This window comes from Juglans regia, chromosome 10 (assembly GCF_001411555.2).
Source record: "Juglans regia cultivar Chandler chromosome 10, Walnut 2.0, whole genome shotgun sequence".
In the NCBI taxonomy this organism is placed as follows: Eukaryota; Viridiplantae; Streptophyta; class Magnoliopsida; order Fagales; family Juglandaceae; genus Juglans; species Juglans regia.
Window position 1 is genome coordinate 29501989 of NC_049910.1, and position 23626 is coordinate 29525614.

Below are 23626 nucleotides of genomic sequence, written 5' to 3' on the forward strand. Positions count from 1 at the left end.
ATCTCATCATTATAATTTTCACAAAGTCTTATACCAAATATAATAAATAATTTAATTTTTTTTAAATCTTAAAATAATAATAATATTAAAAAATAATATTTTATTTATTTTTTATTTTTTATCTAAAAACTATATTATCTCATACCACGGTCAAGCGCCTTAAATAGAAGAGAAAAAAGGGGAAAAAAACAAACAGAAAAGAAAACGACGTGAAGAAAATGCAAAGCAGCTTCCCACCCGCGTCTGGCCCTCAATCTCCAACACGCTTAAGAAACCCAGAAGAAACTAATCTCTCTCTATCAGATAATTCACCGATCCAAAACCCTAATCGATCATTCTGAATCATCTCCCTCGAACTCCTATCCTCAATTTTCAAGGGTCAGTACATGTCTAAATTATATAGATATGATCCTTTTCTTTTCAATATAATCTCTGATTCGCCTCCGAATCACACAAGTTTCAATTTTACTTGCACCGTTTATCTTTTGAAAGATCAGTTCTAGAATTACTAGTTTTTCTGTTCTATTCGAGATGAGACGAACCATCTCGTTGATTATTATTTACTCTTTTTTTTTTTTTTTTCCCTTTTGTTGAGTGGTGCAGAAGATCGAGGTGGTTCAATTGGTGAGGATCAACCATGTTTAGCCGGATCTTCGGCAAGCCAAAGCAGGAAACGAATGCTCTAGCCACGCTAGACAAACTAAACGAGGTATGATCGCGATTGCCAATTTATTTACTATTTGATTTATTCGTTTACTTTTTTTTTTGTCTGTTCGTAATGTTGTAAGTTAGAATGGTTAATTATGTATGCTTTTTCTTTAACGGAATCAGATTATAGTTACTGTGGTAAGGTAGGTATTTATCGACGAGAGATTTGTTTAGAGATAGAAGACCATAGATTGGAAAATTATTAAGTACTCAGTATAGATAAAGTGGCCATGATAGTGTTTACATAAACACTACTTTTTAATGTTATTGCATAATGTAACAGGATAGATAAACAACGTTTTCGTACCTTGGAACTCCCTATTAATACAAAGAGATTACAAGTGTTACCCCTGCCCCCTATGGCAAGGCTCAGCCCTTGCTTGTCCCCATACTGCCACCCCGGTGGATGGGTGGATGGGCCAACTCGTTGTCCACCCCTTGCTCATATGTCGCTGCCTTGCTCATAGTTAAGATCAATCATCCCCAAAAATAATCCCTAAATCAAACATTTTAGATCGAGTAAGCCAAATCAAACAAGCCACAGGGCGAAGAAGAAGAGAGAGAATGTCTGAGATTTAAAATGGGTCTCAAATTTCAATTTGCTTAACTTTAGTTTTTTCAAAATAAAATCGATATTTTTTTATATATTAAATAAGACAAGCTGATTGGTGACTAATGGGCTGAGTTTTGACCTGTCTGTCTTTCCTAAAATCATTTCAGAATCCACCTGCCTGAAGTAATGGTTGGAAAATCTGCCCATTATCCTTACAGATGGGCGGCCCCATCTTCTGGGGCCCACTGCACCCACATAGATTTTCTTTAGTTGCAGCATTTTATGGTTTGATGTTACCGTCCATCAAAGTGATTACTTTTTCTGAAGGAACTGTTATGGATTTTGTGAGATGTTAACATATTTGCATCAAGTGCTGAAAACTTGAAGAAGATGAATATTCTTACTTATTAATAAATTAAGAGCATGAATTCCTAAGTAGCAAAGATGATAATGAAGCTGATTCTACATTTTTCACAAGAAGATGCCAGGGAAACCTAGACTCAGTAATAGGTTAGTGAATGTTCTGTTTTATGCAATGATCCATTGCTGTTCAATTTCATGATTTTCTTGCATACTTTGAAAGGTTATTGTTGTCAACACTGAAACAGAGGAATTTTACATATGCAATTTAAAAGAGTAACCAATTACTATGAATCACAAATATTAAGCGAAATTTGCAATTGGAGTTTATGGAATTTATAAACTTTACTTGCCCCTAAGGGTGTTCTGGGCCTTGGTCTTGGGAGTATGCTTCCCTAGATCTTAGGTTCGAACCCTTGGGTGGAAACAACTTTTAGGGGCCACATCCCCATTGGTGAAAAGCCGATGATTTACCTGATATGTGTGATGTGGACACATTACATTGTTTCATAGTCTAACCTGGTAAAAGATACATTGCGTTTGGATGGTCTCCAAGGTCCTCATCATCAAAAAGGAATTCATACAATTTACTGCTTTTTTTTTTATGTATTTGAACTATGTGATCAATTCTGCCTGTTTCAAAAATAGCAGATTTTGTGGAGGAAAAAAATATATTAAAATTTGTTAATGTTCACCCACTTATTATCGGTTTTTGCTTAACATACAACAAGTAAGGCTCTTGACTTGAATCTGAAGAAATAGGTTGATTCATAGATAAAGCGGAATTTTTTTTGGTAGTGCATTATCACTTCAATTGTGAGATTGGTTTGCCACTTGCACTATCGCTTTTTTTGTATTTTATTAATAATTTTTCATTTATTTTAAATAAACATCGATGACTGATTTGTTCGAACTCTTTGATCCCTGAACTATGTAGACACTTGAAATGCTAGAGAAAAAAGAGAAAGTACTTATAAAAAAGGCTGCTGCAGAGGTTGAAAAGGCCAAGGAGTTCACCAGAGCAAAGAACAAAAGGGGTATGGTTGGATGGCACATTCTTGTTTATCTATAGAATCTAAACTTTTCTATTGTTGGATTTTTTTCTTGAACTATTATGTACGGAATTCTGTTATTTTCCAGCGAAGGAAGTTGTGGTTGCATTTTTTTAGTATAATTAGTTAAGAGTTGAGGGGGAAGAAGGAGGTGTATTCGGCAACGCGAGAAGTTTATTGTAGTATTATTGCTTAACGCTGCGCAAATCGAAGAGGGAGATATCTTGAAGTTTCTGAAAATAACCAGGGGGGAGGAGGAATGTTTTATGTATTCCATAAGGAGAGAATGGATGGGGTTGGAGGAAGATGAGAGAGGTGTTGTTAGTGCAAGGGAAGGAGGTCACTAAAGTGGGTGGTTTGCCTGGTGGAGGTCAGCCGAGTCATGGTAAAGGGGTACTGAGGCACCATGCTCGGTCGTATAAGGAGGTCCTCTCTTTGTCGATGCCGAAAGCTGTAAGGTTGCGTGAAGGTGGTGCTAGAGTCTCTGATAAGGGGCAGGGGCAGTGGTGTCGTGAAGTTACGTCAAAGCTGAGTGGTGCGTCGAGCTACCCCAAGGTGGTGCGAGAGTCTGCTGCGTGTTGGGAGACGTGAGAGGTTTGAAGGAGGTTATTGGAGATGCAGGGGCAGTTGTGTTCTCTGCAGAGGGACATGGCTGCGATAGTGGCATTTGTCGGTTCTTTTAAGGAAAGTGAAGATACGGTTAATTTAAAAGGAAAGAAGCAGGTCACGGGTAATGGGCCTAGTAAACCCCAAAAAGAGGCCCATCAGAAAGTTAAAAGGGGTGGGCTGTGTGGCGAAAGATGGGTGGGCCGTCTCAGCCCAAACTGCAGATGTTGGATCTGTCTGGTGGGGCTAGGCCGTCTCAGCTCAGGGCCCAAAGTCGTAGGCAAGGGCCCGGGGAAGCTTAGCCCAAGGTCATCATATCCGATTCGCCCAAGGTCTTCGAGAGCCCTAGCCCAATTTTCCCAGCTAAGCTACATAGTCTCGACTTCGTGCCGGACAGCCTGCCGACGGGGAGTGGTCAGGCAGCGGTTGCACAGACAATGCCGATGGAGGTAGAGGAGGTTGCCGATGAGGTGTCGCCTGTGTTCTGTGCGCAACAGGCATTGGTGGGTTTTGAATCTCGATTTTCTCCGTCAAAGGAGGTTCAGAACTCGCCGACGAATGGTGTTGGTGTGTTTTTGGCTCCGGCAGATTTGTTTGTGAAACCTTTTGAGGAGTTTGAGTTGGCTGAGGAAGAGGAGGATTCGGATGACCTTATGCATTATGTGGAGGACAAACTTTTCATCCCTGAGGCCTGTGGTTTGGGGGAGTTTTCGGTGGGGAGAGAGTTTCAGAATTTCTAGAGCAACAAGATGGGGAATCCTATCCCATTGAACTACTATTTTCCAGATCAAGCCTCAGATTGGGTAATACATAAAGCAAAAGAAATTCAACATGTTGTGGGGATTGAATGTGATGGGTATGAAAAGCAGTTCATAGTTTTGTTAATTGTTATGGAAGCTGGACACCACCAAAAAAAGAAGGGGGACTCGAAGAAAAGTCGGGAACTAAAAAAATTGATGTGGTCGATGAACTCGGAGGGTAACTCTAGTAAGAATAGGGAAAAAGGGAAGGGGCTGATTGTTCCCCAATGAAACCCAAGATTGTATCTTGGAATGTCCGGGGTCAAAACGAGGTAGAGAAGCGTCTTCGAATTCGGCATCTATTTCTTGAGTGGAAAGCGGACATTGTATGCTTACAGGAGACGAAGCTGAAAATTATTAGTAGGAAAACTGTGCGGAGTTTATGGAGCAATATTTATGTAGATTGGGTATAGTTGGCCTCTTCAGGGGCATTGGGAGGAGTTGTGGTGATGTGGGATAGGCGGGTAGTGGAGAAAGTGGAGGATTATTTGGGGAGATATATGGTTCATGTTCTTTTAAATGTGTGTCAGATGGTTTCTTGTGGGTATTTGCAGGTGTGTATGGGCCTAATCTAGACGTCGACAGAAGATTATTGTGGGATGAGCTTGCAACGGTACATAGTTAGTGGGAGCTCCCTTGGTGTATTGGGGAGGATTTCAATGTGGTTCGATTCCAAAGTGAAAGTTTTGGAAGTAGAAGATTGAGGCCAGCAAGTTTGGAGTTCTCAGAGTGTATCTTTGACTTGAATTTGATAGACCTTCCACTTGCAGGGGTTCAGCCATATGGTCAAATAATCAGACGTGGTCCCGCTTGGATTGTTTCTTAATTTCACCTGAGTGAGAAAGCCATTTTCCGGATGTATGGCAAAAGCGTTTGGTACGCCTAGCTTCGGATCATTGGCCTATTTTGCTTGATTGGGGAGGTATTCATAGCAGTATAAGGTATTTTAAATTTGAGAACATGTGGTTGAAGTCAGAAGGTTTTGTGGACAGGGTCAAACAATGGTGGATTTTGTATCATTTCGAGAGTATGCCCAGTTTCATTTTTGCGAATAAACTAAAAGCCTTAAAAAGAGACTTAAAGGAGTGGAATAAATAGTCTTTCGGCAATGTAGAGGAGGACATAAATACCAAGTGGATGGAAATACAAGATTTAGAAAGACTGCAAGAAGGGAGGCCACTTACTGAGGAGGAGCAAGCACAAAAAATTTTGTTGGTCGCAGATCTTGAGATGATAATCCTACAAGAAGAAATGTCATGGCGCCAGAAATCAAGAACTCTTTGGTTAAAGGAAGGGGATCGAAGTACGAAGTTTTTCTATAGAATTGCAAACTCTTATAGAAGAAATAATAACATTGAGGTGCTGAAAATTGAGGGGGTCGAGTGCAAAGAAAAAAAGGTTATTCAAGACCACGTGGTCGATTTCTTTGAAAAGCTCCTCACTAAGCAGGTGGGGTGGAGGCCTACTCTGGATGGATTGGTTTTTGACACTATTGAGCTGGGGGACATAGCTAGGATGGATAGGGCTTTCGAAGAGGAAGAGGTCTATGATGTAGTAAGGAAAATGGCAAAAGATAAGGCCCCCGGTCCTGATTGGTTCTCTATGGGTTTCTTCCAGGAATGTTGGGAGATGATTAAAGAAGATCTTTTGAAGGTGTTTTAGAAATTTTTCTCGGTAGGAAAATTTGAAAAAAGTCTCAACACTACTTTTCTTGCATTAATCCCTAAAAAGGTTGGGGCCATTGAGATCACAGATTTTCGGCCTATTAGCTTAGTGAATGGTGCATACAAGATTATTGTAAAAGTGCTTGTTAATCGGTTAAGTGGGGTCTTGGGGAAGATTGTTACTAAGCCTCAAAATGCTTTTGTTAAGGGTAGACAGATCCTTGATGAAGCTCTAATTGCCAATGAATGTTTGAACAGTAGATTGAAGGCTGGCAGCTCAGGGATTATGTGTAAGTTAGATCTAGAAAAAACGTATGATCATGTTAATTGGGATTTCCTTCTATATCTACTGGGTAGGTGTGGGTTTGGAGAAAGGTGGAGGTCTTAGATTAGCTGGTGTATATCCAACGTAAGGTTCTTTGTGTTGATCAATGGCAGCCTAGAGGGTTTCTTCCCGAGCTCTGTGGTTTGAGACAAGGAGATCCGTTATCTCCTTTACTTTTTGTTATTGTTATGGAGGCACTAAGCAGGATGATCTCAGCTTTAGTGACTAATGGGTTTGTTAGTGGCTTCCAGATTGGATCGCCGAGTAGGGGTATTACTACTATTTCTCATTTGCTGTTTGCAGATGATACGCTTATTATGTGCGAGGCCGATCAAGACTAGTTGAGGGCTGTGAAGGCATTGCTGTTTTGTTTTGAAGCAGTGTCTGGTTTAAAAGTGAATTATGATAAATCCGAGTTAGTGCCGATTGGAGAAGTTCAAAATATAAAGGAGTTGGCTAGCACACTGGATTGCAAGATAGCGTCTCTTCCTATGACTTATCTGGGACTACCGCTGGGAATTGCTTCGAGGGTGCGCTCGATTTGGGATACAGTGATTAAAAAATTAGAGAGGAGACTAGCAGGGTGGAAGAGAATGTACTTGTCGGAAGGGGGCCGGATTACATTAATCAAAAGTACACTTTATAATCTACCCACCTATTTCTTATCCTTATTCCCTATACCGACAAGCGTGGCGGGTCGACTTGAGAAGCTACATAGAGATTTTCTTTGGGGGGGCTTTGGAGAAGAGTTTAAATTTCATCTAGTCAAGTGGATGGTGTGCCGTCCTATCTCTAATGGTGGTTTGGGTATTAGAAATTTGAGGTTGTTCAATCGGGCATTACTTAGCAAATGGTTGTGACGATATATCAAGGAACCAGAAGCCTTATGGAAGACTGTGATCGAGAACAAATATGGTGATTTAGGAGAGGGATGGTATACTAGAGAAGTTTGAGGGGCCTCTGGAATAGGGCTATGGAAACATATTAGAAGAGGGTGGGAGATCTTCCATTAATATACTAGACTGCAATTGGGTACAGGCTCCAAGATCAGATTTTGGAAGGATTCCTAGTGTAGCAACAGTGCTCTACAAGATTTGTTTCCTACACTTTTCTTGATCGCAAGTGCCAAAGATGTCACAGTGGTGGAGGTTATGGAAGTCTCAGGAAGGAGCATTCACTGGAACATCAATTTCAACCTGGCGTCACAGGATTGGGAGATGGGGAGTTTTGTAGATTTTTATAGTCTCTTGTATTCTTGTCGTCCAAATATCCAGCATGAAGATGATTTGTGGTAGAGTCCTGCAGGGAAAGGGGTGTTCATTGTTCGTTCATTCTATAAGGTCTTCACACAAGTTCTTGAGATACAATTTCCGTGGAGAAGGCTTTGGTGTCATAAGGCTCCTCCCAAAGCTTCTTTCTTTGTGTGGACAATGTCTTTGGGCAAGATTCTCACTACGGATAATATGAGAAAGAGAAGAATAATCATTGCGACTGTTGTTGCATGTGTAAAAGATGGGGTAAGTCGGTGAATCATTTACTTTTACATTGCGAGGTAGCCAGGACTCTATGGGATGAGGTGTTTAAAAGAATGGACCTAGCGTGGGTTATGCTAAAAACCGTGTTGGATTTATTGGCTTGCTGGACCTCAATTTGAGGTGTGCGATAGATCAAAGCGGTTTGGAAGATGATCCCTATCTGTATTATATGGTGCTTGTGGCAGGAGCGCAATGAGAGGACTTTCGAAGACAGAGAGATCTATAGCGGAGCTAAAAATTTTATTTTTTAGGACTCTTTGTACTTGGGCCATTGCTGTGGACTTTAATGGCATGGACCTTCATGACTTCTTAGTTTCTAATGCACCTACATAAATAGGGCATATTTGACTTTGTAATTGACAGTTGTTGGATAAATAAATACTTGTTTTACTTGTAAAAAAAAAAATTAGTTAAGAGTTGACTTCCTAAATGATATAATAGGAATCGATACTAGTTTACTACCTTGTTGATAGACTTGGCACACTAAAGCCACGTGCTTCTGGTTTTATGTTCCTGTGGTTTTATTATGTGGATCCTGTTCTTGTACTGTAAGGGAATTTGATTTAGAATCAAAATGCATGATCGGGTGTCTGGCCCTGAAAGCCAATGATGTTTGAGGAACTTCACGTTGAGGATCTCCAATAAATACTGTTGCAGTTTACAGTCTATTTTTCTTAGAGATTTGTAAACATTGGCATGTTTGAATTTTAGTATTTTTGATTTTCAATGACTAGATTTTTTTTACAGTATTATTCACATTTTCTCATTAATTCTTAGATGGTGGAATTCTAACTTATCATGTCGTGCAGCGGCTATACAATGTTTGAAGAGGAAGAGGTTGTATGAACAGCAAGTGGAGCAGCTTGGAAACTTTCAATTGCGTATCCATGATCAGGTGTGCTTGTTATGTTATTTTTAAGAGAGTATGAAAAAGGAGAAAGGGAGGAGGGTGGAAGAGCCTGATCTTCTTTATGTTTGCTGTTGGGATGATCCTAAAATTGCTGGTATATTAATGTTGCAGATGATAATGTTAGAAGGGGCAAAGGCCACCACTGAGACTGTAGATGCATTGAGAACTGGAGCTTCTGCAATGAAGGCAATGCAGAAAGCAACGTATGTAGCATTTTCGGGGTCTACTCTGCATTGGTCCATCAATTTCCTTCTTAAATTGCTACTAGTTTGTTTATGCATTTTGAGACAACTCTGTTGACCCTGACTATGTTTCAATTCATGGTCTAATATGCAACTTGCAATTTAGCTCAGAAGCTGTCTATATGGTTATCATAAACCTCAATGGTATCGTGCTTCCCCTTAAATACTTTCATGAAGCTTTCACAAATGATTATTATTGGAATGGTTTCTAGTCATTCCTGTGGTGCTCACTTGATAAGTAAAAAGTATATTAGGACTACAGCCTCCGACCTAATTTATGTAACTAAATAGCTAACTGTTCTGCTTAAAAGTTTTTGTTGTGGTTAGGGGTGTAACCGGTCCGGTTTTGGACAAAATCTAAGACCGAACCGGTATGTACCGGTTTTGTATTTTTCAAAATCGATTACACACCGGTTACCCTCCTAAACCGGTACTTCCGGTTTTACCGGTTTCCGGTCCGGTCCGGTCTGGTTTTCCGGTTTTTTTAAAATGTAAATTTCACAATTTGTCATTAAAAATTTGTTTATAAAAAAAAAAAAGCTTTTAGTATTAATTATAATTATAACTATAATCTATAGTCTATATTAGACTATTAGTATTATTTATAAACTTATATGTTAGTATTAACATTTAATGTAATAATTTATAAATTATAATTTGAAATTATTTCATATATATGTGTATATATATATATATATATGAAATTATAAATTAACATTTAATGTATAAATTTATAATTATACATTATATATAAAACTTATTTATATTAATATTTAATATATATTTAAAATATTTTGTATAAAATTTATAGATAAAAATATTATTTTTTATTTTTTTTAATCAACCGGTCCGGTCCAGTCCAAAAAATCCCAAAACAGGAACTGGCCGGTTTTTACATTTTAAAAACCGGTTCCGGACCGGTTTTCCGGTTTGAGTTTACACCCCTAGTTGTGGTAGTCAAAGTAGCACCTCGGTTGAACTAATAGCAATCATCTTCTCATTGAACAGGAATATTGATGATGTGGACAAGACCATGGATGAGATCAATGAGCAGACTGAAAACATGAAACAGATTCAGGAAGCATTGTCAGCACCAATTGGTGCAGCCGCTGATTTTGATGAGGTTAATGATCTCTTGACTCATTTTCAATCCCCTACAAAAAAGGGCATTCTTTGGTTTATCAATTTCTTGAGCCCTGCTATTTCTGCTGGAGAGTCTAAATGTTTTTGTAATTGCAGGATGAATTGGAAGCTGAACTCGAAGAGCTGGAAGGTGCTGAGCTGGAAGAACAACTTCTTCAGCCTGCAACGACTGCTCCTGCAGCTCCAGTGCACGCCCCAGCAGGTCCGCAACGAAACCGTCCTACTCCAAAACGTACTGCTGAGGAAGATGAACTGGCTGCACTACAGGCTGAGATGGCACTTTAAGCAGGTCCCTTTTTCTCTTCTGATATGATTCATCCACCTTTTTTTTTTTTTTTTTTTTTCTATAAGTAAATTGATTCATCCACTTTAACAATGCATATTTTACTTTTCTTGTAATATGATATATCTATTTCTATTATACATCTTCTAAATTACTCATAAAAAAAAAATTATACTTCTGAATTATCTGTTGCTCATTCCGTAGTGCATGAAGTATTGTAGTTGGTTGGTGTTCAGTTTGTATAGTCTAGAATAGAACTACGAGTGGTTGACAATGCTACTTTTTCCAAGTTGGAAAGGCCATTCTAATAACAATTGAAACAAATCTACATTGTATGCAGTTTTAAGTATTTTTTTCTCTTTTGGCTTCTAATAGTGAGTTTGTTGGTCAGAATTTTGCAGATATTGCTCATGTATTTAATTTCTGGAGTCTATGTAAGGAATTGCTTGATTGTTTGATGGAGATTACTACTCTTTCATGCGTTCTGATTTCTGTATGGAATATTGGTAAGTAGACAATGTATATAAAGGTGGCATCAAATAAAAGGAAAGTCACCATTCTGAAATTTGTAATCTGCCTTATGGAGCTTCCAAAGTTCCAAACAACTCTTCTTTTATTTTCTTTTTCAAATTTTCATTTTCCAATATTCTGTGGAGCATATGTGATAGCTTACTGAATATCTCCCATGTATTATATCCAAGGGAATCTTACCCATCTTAGAGCCATATTCATATATAAAATGAAGAAAGTACCACCTTGTTGCTGTCAACCTTGGACTTGCTTGAATTATTGCTTAGCTAGAATGAATATTATGTTTTTTTGAAAAGGGGGAAAATTTATTGAGGTTAAACATTGGGGGGGCTAGATTATGCATTTAGAAGACGCGTAGTGGCAAGTAGTACTTCTTGGAAAAGGGGCCCATCTCATCTGCCTCTGCATTGGCCAGGCACTCAAACATGCAGTTTATAGGACTGTTTGATATTTCCCTTTCTTTAACAGCACGTATTTCTTGCGTGTGTGAAATGCGATCTCTCGCGCCATGAGGCAAGAGCACCTATATCGTTCCCATTTTTATTGGTGGAGAGGAATGAAAAAGGAAAAGTGATATGGGATGTAATACATTTGACTTGGTTTATACATAAAAGAGCTTTGCAACCTGATGATCTAAAACAAATCATATCAAAAAGTTGGTCAGGCATTTCTATATTTATGATAATGAACAAGTTTAGTCTCAAAATTCGTGTTTTTCTTGTGGTGATTCAGACTAAAAGCTCTCTATGTTAATTACTTTAATAGTTATGATTTGCGATAAATAAGTGACATTGTATTATGTAGCGTCGGTACCCTTGCTATTAGCCCCTTCTTTACGTTCAGCCTTTTGTCTTGTTATTTTAGCAAGTCCCTTTCTTACATGCAACCTTTTGTCTTGTCGTTGAGCCCGCCGATGTTTTGAGCGCTTCCCTTACCTTTGTTCCTATGGTTGGGGTGAGCATGGGGGCAGGGAGAGGACCACATGATCCAATCAATTTTAATCAGTGTTCGGACCCTGGGGCAAACATTAAGGCTGCGTTTGGATGTTGAGTTAAGTTAAGTTCTTTATGTATAGTAGTGAGTTGAGATGATGAAGTGAGTTTTGTGAAGTCCAATTAAGATGAGTTTAAATGTGTTTGGATATTAAGATGAGTTTATATATATTTATGAGAAGTTGAAAAAGATTGTGAGTCTCGTGTGTAAATAAGTGTTGAATTGAAAAATGTTGTGGGTCTCACGTGTAAAAATGTTTTGAGTTGAAATGAGTTTAATAATTTGAGAATTAGGTGTTTGGATGTTAGACTCAGCTTAAAATTAGACTGAACTGAGTAGACCTCTGTTGAGTCTATCAACCAAACGGAGCCGGGCTCAAACCCTAAGGCAAGCAAAGTGGGATCACGTGGGAACTCGACTCCCGAATATGCAAAGACCGATCCTCAATCAACCAATTTCACAAGTATTCGGACCTAGGGTGAGTATCGAGTGCTCAAACCTAGGGGTAAGCAAAGTGGGATCACGTGGAAGCTTGGCTCTCGAACATGCAATGTGCTTGTATCCAAGGCGAGCATTGCTAAAGGCAAAGTGCTTGGACCTCGGTCGGTCGAACACCACGAGAAATAAGGTGCTTGTACTCCAGATTAGAACTCATGTGAGGCAAAGTACTCGTACCTCAAGCAGGCACCATAAGAAGCAAAGTACTCAAACCTAAACAAGCAACCTAGGCCAATACCCAGGAGGCAAAGTGCTAGTACCTAAGGCAAGCACCCCAGAAGAAGGCAAAGTACTCACACCAAGGTGAGCACTGCTAAAGCCAAATTGCTCGAATCCCGGTTGAGCACCAGGAGAAGCAAAGTGCTCATACCCCAGGGGGGGCACTTTGGGAGGCAAAGTGCTCATACATTAGGCAAGCACCCTAGATTTCAAAGTGTTCACCAACCTGGTGAGCAAAGTGGAAAGCCAAAGTGCTCGCACCCCTATCCTGTTGCATTTTCCGTTTTATCTTCATTTGCCTGTTTGATTGCAGTTGTATGTCTTATCTTCATTTTGTAGTTGTCGGTCTTATCTTCATTTTTTGGTCCTATTTCCATTTCTTGTCCCATCTCCTTTTTCCGACCTATTGCATTTTTCAGTCTTATCTCTTTTCTTTCTGTCCAATCTTCATTTTTCTGTCCTATAGCATTTTTCTATTCTGTGTAATTTTTTTCGTTTATTTTTTTTCTTCGTATCTTTATTTGTCCATCATATTGCATTTTTTCCATCCTATGACTTTTTATGGTCCTATCTTTATTTTTTCGTCCTCTAGCATTTTTCAATCCTATCCCATTTTTCAATCCTATCTTCATTTTTCTATTATGTTGCATTTTTCAGTTATATCTTCATTTTCTCATCCTGTCACATTTTGTCGCCTATGGTATTTTTCAGTCTTGTTGCATTTTTTCATCCTATCTTAATTTTTTCATCTTGTTGCATTTTTCCTTCCTATTGCATTTTTTGGTCATATTTTTTTCCGTGCTATTGCATTTTCCCATCCTATTAGACTATAGTTTTCACTTTGTCATGGGTTCTTGTTAGACCATTCTAGACATGAATATTATAATTTTTTAGCATTTATGTACTCAATTAAATTTGACACATTTATCGAGTGGAGAGTTAAGCACATGCATTGCACATGCTATTCTCAACTAGTAATATGGAAAAATAGACTTTGGAGAGAGGTCTGCATAATACATTTTGAGAGCACTAGTATTAGTTTAGTCAAATGCCAGTACATTTCTAAATTTTGCCTAACTATGACTGAAATGGTCGGCATTGGAGTAATCAAAACTCCTCAACTCTACTTTTGAGTTACAATAATTTCAAACTCTTTTATAAGTTTGGCGAGTTACTGTTCATAGACAAAATGAATTTTTTATTCCAAAATTTTTATTGCTCTAACCCTCTCCTCTCTCTTTCTTTCACCCTCCCTCTCTCGTATTTGATTATAGGCTTTACGCTTGCATTTATGCCGCAAGAGGAAATCGAAAAAAGAAGATTTTTCTAAATTATTATGATACAGATTTTTCCAGATTATTTTTTTTACAGATTTTTCTAGATTAGTATGATACAAATTTTTCATATTTGCATTGAGTTTTATTGGACATGATGAACGTGTACGGATTGCTATTAGAATACAAAGACATTCCTCGCAAGAATTGTAGATGTGGTATAAGTTAGATAATTAGGTTGAAAAAAAAAATCAAATAGTTGGGAAATAATAAATTAATTAAAAGTTAAATTATTAATTAACATATAGTTACTGTAATTGTAAAATATGAAAAGAAAAATTAAAAAAATATTTTTTTTTGGCTAATATAAGTTTATATCTTGAATAGTTTTGATTTTATACCATACATGTAATTTTAGCTAAATTTTAGAAATAACTTTAGTTAGACCGATTCCAATGCTCTGAGTTGGATTACATTCAGATTTTTGAAATGCATGCAAAGCAGCAAAACTGACTGTCGGTTCTTGGAAGAAAAAAAGAACAGTACAGGTTGTCAATTATGGTGGGACTTTGAAAACGCACAAATGGCCAATGGGTGAAGACTAATGAGTAACGACAGGGCACATAGAAGTGGAAAAAAATAAAAAATAAAAAAAATAAAATGGAAAGAATAAAAAATAAAAATAAAATTGGAAAATAAAAAAAACAAATGGACAGAGAGAGAGAGAGAGATGGGAAAAGAAAAAAAAAAAAAAAAATCTTGAAATTGGAAAGAATAGGGGTGTACACAAATGGTAATACAAGTTGCAAGCATGAGATTGAAGAGTTCTCAATGAATCATATACGTAAGTAGAAGAGCAACAGCCATCAGCACGTACGCAATTCCTTGGTCAATTGCTAATGCTACCCCTGCAAAATTAAAATCCATAACCAACCATATCAGACTGCTTTGCAAACACCACCCAAAAAGAAACTATGAACAATTCAATCCCCTTCTTAATAACATGTATTTCCAGTGTGTGTGTGACAGAAAGGGAGGAAACAGACCACGACATGAACGGCCAGGCGCAGGTGCAAGGCTCTGGGCATGGATGGAAGGCATCCCTATTGTCAATAATACAAGTGCAAAAGAGGCCATTACTAGCAACTGAACCCTCAACATCTCCATTGTAATTGAATCTAAAACTCCTATTTGGGATTTCTTTCTTCTATATATGACTTAAAAAAAACCAGAACTCCTTCAGCACCTCAATGTGTTTGATTTGATTTGGCTTTAGCATTTATAAAGAGGAAGAGAGAGAGAGGCAAAAGTCTCAGGATGGGAGAATCTTCATAAAATAGAAGGCCAATCTGGCTTATAATTGCTGTTAGATAACAAGGCTTTTAGACCCATATATTTTGGGTCTTCAGATTATTCCATGTGTACCGCCATGTGTGGGTGCACGTTCACTCTCCACGCGTTGTCGAGCTGTCTACAGAGACGAGACCACAATGAAAGACCACTCCCTTTTACTTTACTAAATCATACGGCCACATGGGTAAAAAAATAAAGAAAAATTTAAATATACAACAGACTGCTTGGTCGTTGCTTTGGCCTGGTCTCAGAATTCGAGAGGGACGAACTACGAAGGGCTTTAAGTTTTACCTCGTTTATTTTTACAGATAAAATGTGAGATTAAAATTAAAAATTAAATAAATATTATTAAAATATATTTTTTAATATTATTTTTATTTTAAAATTTAAAAAAATAGAAATATTTATTTTATTTTATGTAAAAATTTTAAAAAATTATAATAATTAAATAAAATGAAATAAATTACGAAAACAAACGAGGTTGGGGACAGCTAGATATCATCTTTGATGTCTATTAAAGCAACAGCAAAGAATAATAGAAAGTTGGGAATGGGCAGCTCGATATTAACTTAGCAATGAGCGGGCATGAACACATGTATTAATCAATACCATTACAGAAAAGAATTTGCAACAGATGCTGCTTAGAGGTTGTGGGCATATCAAGATTTTAAAATTAAGCTCATTTCCTTTTTTTTATTAAGGTTAGAGAGCAAATGAGAAAAGAAGCTGCCATCGGAAACAAGAGATTTCCCATTTAATCAAACATCCTCCACAGAATAGTTATGCGACACGGGAATCGGACACTATTTTTTCGAGCATCAAAACCTATTTTTAGCTCAGCATTCTGATTTCATAAAGCATTAAGCAATACAGCAGCACTCATTTGGGAAACTATCTCAAGGCTGAATGTCAATCTGCATTCTAGTTGTGAGAAACTCGTCAAAAGAAAATATAAGCCATAACTCCCATAGCTTTAGGAGTTAGAATTCCTCAAGCATCTAATCACCACCTCAGCTTAGTGGAACTGCTGATAACTCCAGATAGTCGAAATCGTCAGATATTCCAACCTGCAATCAGATTTAATATCAATACATCAGAAAGGAGAGAAGAGAAACTCACCAAATAAGACTACTGGTCTTAAGCACATGCTATTGCTCTCCCCAATTATGGAAAAAGTTATTGTCCTTAAAAAAAAAAAAAAAAAAAAGGGTTTAGTCCAATTTATGGGGGAATGACCAGAACACAAAGGTGCCTGATCCTCATTACAAAAAAAAGATTTACTGGGTTTTCTTTTAGGTCGACATGTAGGATGCATTCATGCAATCCGAGAGACATATATTGGAGTTGGCTCCAGTCTTTCTTTTTTCCTTTATGAAAAAAAGCTAGTAAAAAATGTGGATGCCCAAACACTGTGGATAGTTAGTAGGTATCATGGCTATATAAGCTTATTGCACGAACTAACACGGTTTGAGGAAACAAGCCCATAAACAATGAACAACACCATCCAACACCTAAATGGCAGTGATGTGTTTTATTTATCTGTACCGTTTGCCAATACACAAATATGCATAATGAAGAAATCAGGCAATGTACCTCCTTGTACATGTTTTCAAGCTGTTCTTTGGCCTGGGGAAAGTTGTTTGAACACCATTGCCGCAGTGTGAAGATGTTATCTGTGGAGTTTTAGCCCATAAAAATAAAAAAGAAAAGTTGCCGTTAGAGTTCACAACCTATGGGAACCAAAAACATCCAAGTAAGAAAACAAAAAAGAAAAAACAAGGGAGAAAACATAGGCGTAGAAGGTAAACCCGTCCATCTGTTAGCTGCTGCATGGGCCACTTCAATTGCATCCTCTGCCATTAAATTTTTAAAACTATCAGTACACAATATCATCAGTTAAGTCAATTCCTAGATTTGATAATGTTAAAAATACTGTTTTTGTATCAACTGGGATTATAAGAATTTCTTAACTCATTGCTTCAAAAGCAGCTGGATCATTATCTGCATACTGACACATCTCATCCTGATAATGTAAAAGACTTGTAATCACAAGCTTGAATAAAAAAATACATGTTTCTTGATGCATTAGTCATTACAAAGGAACAGAATCCAATCCAACCTTCAGCATATTATGCTTTTTCTCAATGGCTTTTAGCTCAGCTAAGGCCTTCTCACGTTCATCCTGGTAAAGCTTTCTAGTCAGATACAAGGACATGACACTCCATCCTTGCCCTTCTAAGAATGAGATGAAATGGACTTACAGATTCCTCTCGTCCCTTCTTTAATGCCTCACATTGGTCAACTAGTTCCGCAAGCCGCTTCTTACTGCTTTGGAGATCAGATTCAAGTTTGCGATACACATTCCTCAGCTGGTCAAAAGTATCGGCAAAGTTCAATGAATTTGTTACATCAACATGTATTAGAATATGGGACACCAATTCAAGGCACCAAAATTGAGGTTAACAAATACAGCAATTAAATCCTCACCTGATTTCCAGCACAGCTAGGAAGGCTCCAAAAGTACACCTGGTATTTCAAAATTATTAGCACTCTAAAATGATGGGATCGTCTATGTAATATTGTAATATCATTTGATGGTTACTGATGAAATAAAATTATCGTTGACAGTTGTATAGAACAACTTCGTCTGCAAAATTCGCTTGTGCACAGACTGAGTAATGACCCCTTTCCTCTAAAAATGTTTACTTACAGAGGTTCCTATCTTGTCTTTTGAAACAAGGTCATCATCCACTAAACTTTGGACGACATCTTTCACAGACTGAGTAATCACCCCTTTCCTGGGGCCCAACTTCTCAAGCTCCTTAAGCTGAAATCATCAAGAAAACATATAAATGTTGCAGTTTTCCACCATAAAGGTATATAATTCATCAATTTAGTTGAAAGAGAATGTAAGAATACCCTTATGGAACCGAAGCTTGAAACTAAGGCCATCAAATGATACAACGAATAAGTTCATAAGTCAACTTAATAAACACAAATTTTCCATCCTTTGATGGTCTTCTTTTTAGTATATATATTTTCCATAAGGCTACGAAAACATGAAAGAAAGAAACAATACTGCATACTCGACTAAAAACGCAATCCAGTGTACTCACAAGGAAGAAGTCTTGAGATTCATAGAATATTTGAAGCATCTTCTCACGCTTCTCTTCCAATGAAAGACCCCGTTTCTTAGACTACAACAAGAATCAAGCGTTGTTATGCAAATAAAACATCATGGCTAGCAAAATAAAAAGCTATAGCAATATGTTGAGGGGAAAAAAGGTAGAACCAACAGAAAAATTTTGTAAATGACATGCTAAATATATGTAGGGGCGCTCTCATTTTTCTCAGTTATTCTTCCATTTATAACACACTTAATTTTAAATGCATCCATAACTTAAAACAAGGTAATTCGGTACGCCTAAGTTTGGTAGTCCGAGAAAATTTGTCAATTTCACTTGAAATCTAATTTTAATTATACTTCTAACAGACTCAAACAAATAAAAAAAAATTGCTGCATTCCTCTGCGAGTAACCAAACAGAGCAGTAATGCATGAGCCGAGGTATCAACGCTAGGGTTTATAATTGAATCTCACAGACCATAATCTACCATATATTAAAAAATTTCACGAAAAGCTCAACCGCCCCAAAAAAAAAAAAACAAAAAAAAACAAGAGAAGAAAATTTTAAGTCAAAACAAGTAACAAAGGTAGAAGATACGGATCTGATGGCATGGTCAGGATCAGATATACCAAGGCAAAATAGTAGAGACGAGAGATTAAATTGGGGTTTAGAGGGAATGATTAAACCACCATTGCAATGGACCGTTCGGATCGTTTCGCGACGAAGATGACGACGACGACGACGACGACGGCTCAGATAGAAACAAGAGTGTCCAAGAAGGCTCTCAAGCAGCGTTCTGTGCGAAATCAGAACTTCTGATTAGGCGGGAAAAGGGTGGATATTGCTGTCTACGTATATATAAGGTTGAAGAATTACTCGTATGCGGATGATAATTCTATTTGAAGTAGTGAGTGGATACTCCGTGTTAGTTCTATTGATAAACGATGATAAAATAAAATAAAAATATTATTAAAAAAATATTATTTTAATTTTAATTATTTTTAAATATAATTATATAGATTTACGTGAATATCTATTTGAGAATTGTATGCTATGCATATATGAGTAAAATGATAAGAGATATGATAATTATAATCGTAACTACACAAATGTCATATAATAAAATAAATAAATAAATATGAGATTTATAAAAAATTAATTAATTTTTTAATAATAGATCTTTTTTTTTTTTAAATAACTATTCAATACTTATATATTTTACCACTATACGTAACATTACTCAAATAATAAGCATCACTCTACAGTTTATCTGCAACTTTATATTAAAAAATTATTTCCTTTCACTCTAATTCAAAATTATTGTCTGGCTAAGACTAATGAAAGTAGATTTCTTTTTACCGTAAAAAAAAAAATTAAAAAATTTATTGTCCTATCAATAGTTTAAAATACATGAAAAAATAATTATTTAATATTTAATTATAAATAGATTTTGATATAATTGTTATTATATCATTCATGCATATATTTGTTTATGAGAAAATTATTTAACACTCCCGATTCCGTCACGAGTGGGGCTACTCTACTGCCCCACTCTTACCGTTGAGCTTATTGTACAGTAATTTTTTTTTTCTTTTCATCTTTTTTTAATACATTTTAATATTTTTAAAAAATAAAAAAAAAATACTAACACACTAAAAATTACTTTCTTAATTACTAAGTAAAAAAAAAAAATTTGACCAGCAGTTAAATAGAGTGATTAAAATGAGAGGACAAAGTAATTTTATTCTTCGGCCACGATATGGATTAGGTAACACTTACTATATAGTATGTTGTTTGCTATGTTAGTTTAAAAATAGGAAACTACATGCGATAAAATTTAAAAATTAAATAAAATATTATTATAATATTATTATATAAAATTAAGAATAGAAGTTATACTGGGATCAGCCACTGTTTACGTTATACACCATACACCTTACGTGTAAATTATTTTTTTTCCCTCCTGATAGAAACGCTCGTTTTACCCAAACTCAAATTGCCAGTGCATTTCGAATTCTAGGTTCATCCCGCGTCGCCAGCCCAACACCACCCCGCGACGGCCATCCCTCGGTTCAGCGCCACCCCGCGACGGCCATTCTTCGTCTACCCAGTGCCGCCACTCCCCAAGAGCTCATTGAACGGGGCAAACCAGGTTGCATCCCTTGAAGACCCTCCTCCTCCCTCGTCCAGCAACCCGCATCACCATCCCTCTGCCCAGCACTGCCCCTCTCCACGACCTGATTTAACGGACAGCGACGCATTTCCGGTGGAGATCTGTTTTGCCGCCACCCCTGCATGTGCAAATCGAGCGAAAAATTTTTAAGATCTAAAGTCGGAGATTCTTAAAGGGATCGCGGGTTTGTCTCATTGTTGAGTCGGTCAGTTTCAATTGTCATCTTCAAGCATTCAGAGTTCAAGTTTTCTGACCCCTTTGCTTTCTGGGTAAGCTTCAAATGTCATGCTCTGTGATGCGCAAAGTGTTTCATATACCATTTCTGCTGGTGGGTCTGATAGTTGGAGGTGCTTTTATGTCATATCAAAACTACTGAAATTTATGCCGTTTGATCTATATTTAAATCGCTGTTGCTGGGTTTTTTTACTTCTTGTTGATGCCTCAAGTCTGTGGTACAAGAAGTTTATTTTTTGGAGTATTTAGACTGGATTTGAAAAATTCCATGGATCTATTGTATGGTGTAGGTTTTGTGATATCTTGAGTTCCCATTTCGATCGACTGTATACTCGTACTAGTAAATTTATTATCTTTCAAGATCTGTAGCGGAAATGTTATTCTTTTTCTAATTATTATATATATTTTTTAAGTTCTTGGTTTGATATCCATGGCGACGATGAGTTCACTGCCATTTAATTTTTATAATTAAAGGAGGTGGAAGCTTTCCTCCTTTCCCACTAACCAATATTTTGATTGGATTTGTTATGAGGAAAACTCAATATGGGTTTAGCTCTTCAGATGAGTTAGCTTCACACCGTTCTCGTTAGCTATCACATCCAGGAAGTACTTTTTTGGGTCTCTTCTTCTGGGCTCAATTCAAGTGCATCTATCACTTGGAGAATGGCTTTTCTGATATCAATTCAAGCAATTTCCATCACTTCGTTACTAAGCTCCTTTTAAATTTTATATAGCTTTTCTGTTCTGCTCTATAATCTATGTTATGGACATGTATTTGCTTGCTGAATCTATCAGTATTCTTTGGGTATGCTTGCCATGTTTTGTCTGCCTCTGTGTGTGTGAGAGAGAGAGAGAGATAGTAAGGTTTGCAGAGTTTTGGTTGAATTGAGATCTGCGTATCCTTCTATCTATTGTTACCCTGAGTCTAAATAATATTGGGAAACTGCTCCCGTACAAAGAAATTTAAAAAAGCTTTTTATCATACCATTGACATCTATATGCGTTTTTGGCTGCAATTAAATAACAGGCTATTAATCTGTTTTGATAGCCATTCATTCTTGGCAAGCATTGGAGTTATAGAACTACCCTGCTAGAAGATATCTGCTTAGACCTTTGTTTGAGACTGTCACAAACATGGTTCAGAAACTAGAAACTATAAAGGGTGGGGGAGGATCCATTAGGGTTGGTACGACGGGAACTATAGCCAAGAAAATCATCTGATGTAATCACAAGCCTATGTTTACGTGATAGAGATTGGCTCTGTATGTAATCACAACCCTCAATAATTTTAGGTTCTTAATGATGTTATATCTGGTCATGTTGAGCTGGCCATGCATATTATTTGCATTCACTTTACATCTGAAAACGATGCCTTTAGTACTAGCTCTACTGCATAATTGAGTTGACAAATTGTACATATTTATGAATTATTATCTGAATAATAATAAAGCTAGCATTTATCACATTTCTCCTGTCATAGCTCAACTGCATAATCTTGAGTTTCACAAATGAAATGAGAAGGGCAACAAAATTTTCATGTGAGAGTGCTGGGGGCAAGTATATCCTCCTGAATATATATAATAACATGAAGTTTTATGTTGTATTTAGTCCAAATATTGCCGGAATTAGTAGAAATGCTCAACATATTAACTGAGGAGTACATATCTCTATGAATTTCCAATGTTAAGGGTGCAGTTTCCCTTATCTTACAGAATGGTAGCTTCAAACCTATGTGAAGGGAGCTCTAGTTCTTTTTTTTTTATGAGTAAGGGAGCTCGAGTTCTTAAGCCAGTCTTTTGCTCTAGTGTTGCTTTGACTTGGAGATCCTTCCAGTTATCAGCCATCTCGAGTGTAAGGCAGCAATGTAGGAATTGTAATGTAATTGTTAAGGCAACACTCCAAAATGTGGTTGTGGAGTAGTTTGTAGAAAGTGTAATTTGTAATTTGAAGCTTGAAGAATGTTGAAATTTGTAGTTTTTATCAAATTGTGGTTGTAAATTGGCACTTTGTAGCTTGAAGAATGTTGTATCTTAAGAGTCAAGATATCCAAATTATACTCGGAACATTTCATCTTGAAAGTATGAATACAACTGGCTCAATTGTGACAATTGTAGCATGAAAATATTGCCCATCGATAGCCATGATATTGTTTTACTTTCACAAGTTTTTTTTCTTCTTTCTTTTGTTGGATTTTGTTTTTTAAACTGATGATTGTGGCATCCATTTCCATTTTGGCTTGATGACTTGGATGGCCGGATGAACAAGAGGAATGCATACAGTTATGCTGGCTGATTTTTTAGCTAAATAGAAACCATTTATTGAGATGGAAAAGTAATAATATCTTGTGCAAACTAAATTCAGGCAGAAACTCACATCAAGACCAAAAGCTTTTTCAATACAAATGTTAAAGTGATTTTGACATGATGCCTCCGTTTGTTGATCCGAACCAACCAGAAAAATTACATATTTGATTTTGACACTGCTTCCAGCTATTTACATATTTGATCAAACCAACTGGAAAAATTACAATAGATACAACCCAATACAAAAACAACCATATTCGTGTACATAACCCTCCGCTTTTCAAGTTAATTGTCTCTCTTGCTTTATCTTCTTTTTTCGGGTTTCATACTCGTGCAACAATACTTTATCCTTCTTCTTCCAATCTTGGTTCTCTCTTGTCAGAATGTTCTCCTCTGTTACTTTGTACAAAACAAAATTTCATTAAAACATGCTTATCTCACTATCTACAACACATTGAATCATGAAAGTCCAAGGCTTGCCTTATCATACACATACAAATTTCCATCCTAATGAGCTATAACAAAAGCACCATCACCTCCAAGCACCCATGCAACACTAGTGCAACAACTGTCAAAAAGAGACAAGTTTAATCGAACCAGACATTTAGACTACTTGAATAAAAATAGTAACAATAAAAATACTTGAAAACATATATATATATATATATATATATATATTTTTATAGGTTACACTATGTTAAAATTCTTGAAAACAAATTCTACCATGACGGAGTAGCAAAC

The 23626-nt window shown here is 36.8% G+C and overlaps 2 protein-coding genes and 1 long non-coding RNA gene across 4 annotated transcripts; 2 read left to right on the forward strand and 1 right to left on the reverse strand.

The window, feature by feature from the left end:
* Nucleotides 1-165: 165 nt before the first annotated feature.
* On the forward strand, nucleotides 166-10950 carry LOC109008375 (vacuolar protein sorting-associated protein 32 homolog 2). 2 transcript variants are annotated; one of them, XM_035694875.1, is made up of 8 exons: nucleotides 166-378; nucleotides 604-709; nucleotides 2559-2658; nucleotides 8413-8498; nucleotides 8625-8716; nucleotides 9764-9878; nucleotides 9995-10187; nucleotides 10583-10950. In XM_035694875.1, exons 2-7 carry the CDS (start codon nucleotides 638-640, stop codon nucleotides 10181-10183), a joined length of 654 nt encoding a protein of 217 aa, XP_035550768.1. In that variant the 5' UTR covers nucleotides 166-378; nucleotides 604-637; the 3' UTR covers nucleotides 10184-10187; nucleotides 10583-10950. The 2 variants fall into 2 exon arrangements, with proteins under 2 accessions (XP_035550768.1, XP_035550767.1); XM_035694874.1 differs by having other exon boundaries at nucleotides 195-378; nucleotides 10573-10950.
* Nucleotides 10951-15776: 4826 nt separating this feature from the next.
* On the reverse strand, nucleotides 15777-19084 carry LOC109008376 (meiotic nuclear division protein 1 homolog). Its single transcript, XM_018988448.2, has 10 exons — nucleotides 18865-19084; nucleotides 18166-18246; nucleotides 17760-17876; nucleotides 17537-17575; nucleotides 17311-17418; nucleotides 17169-17231; nucleotides 17021-17072; nucleotides 16858-16902; nucleotides 16643-16722; nucleotides 15777-16116 (listed from the first exon to the last, which is right to left on the reverse strand). The coding sequence occupies exons 1-10, from the start codon at nucleotides 18865-18867 to the stop codon at nucleotides 16060-16062; spliced, it is 645 nt and encodes a 214-aa protein (XP_018843993.1). The 5' UTR covers nucleotides 18868-19084; the 3' UTR covers nucleotides 15777-16059.
* A 1106-nt stretch (nucleotides 19085-20190) lies between these two features.
* LOC118349607 lies at nucleotides 20191-22582 on the forward strand. Its single transcript, XR_004802618.1, has 2 exons — nucleotides 20191-20617; nucleotides 22295-22582. It is a non-coding gene; the product is annotated as an uncharacterized LOC118349607 (long non-coding RNA).
* Nucleotides 22583-23626: the final 1044 nt, after the last annotated feature.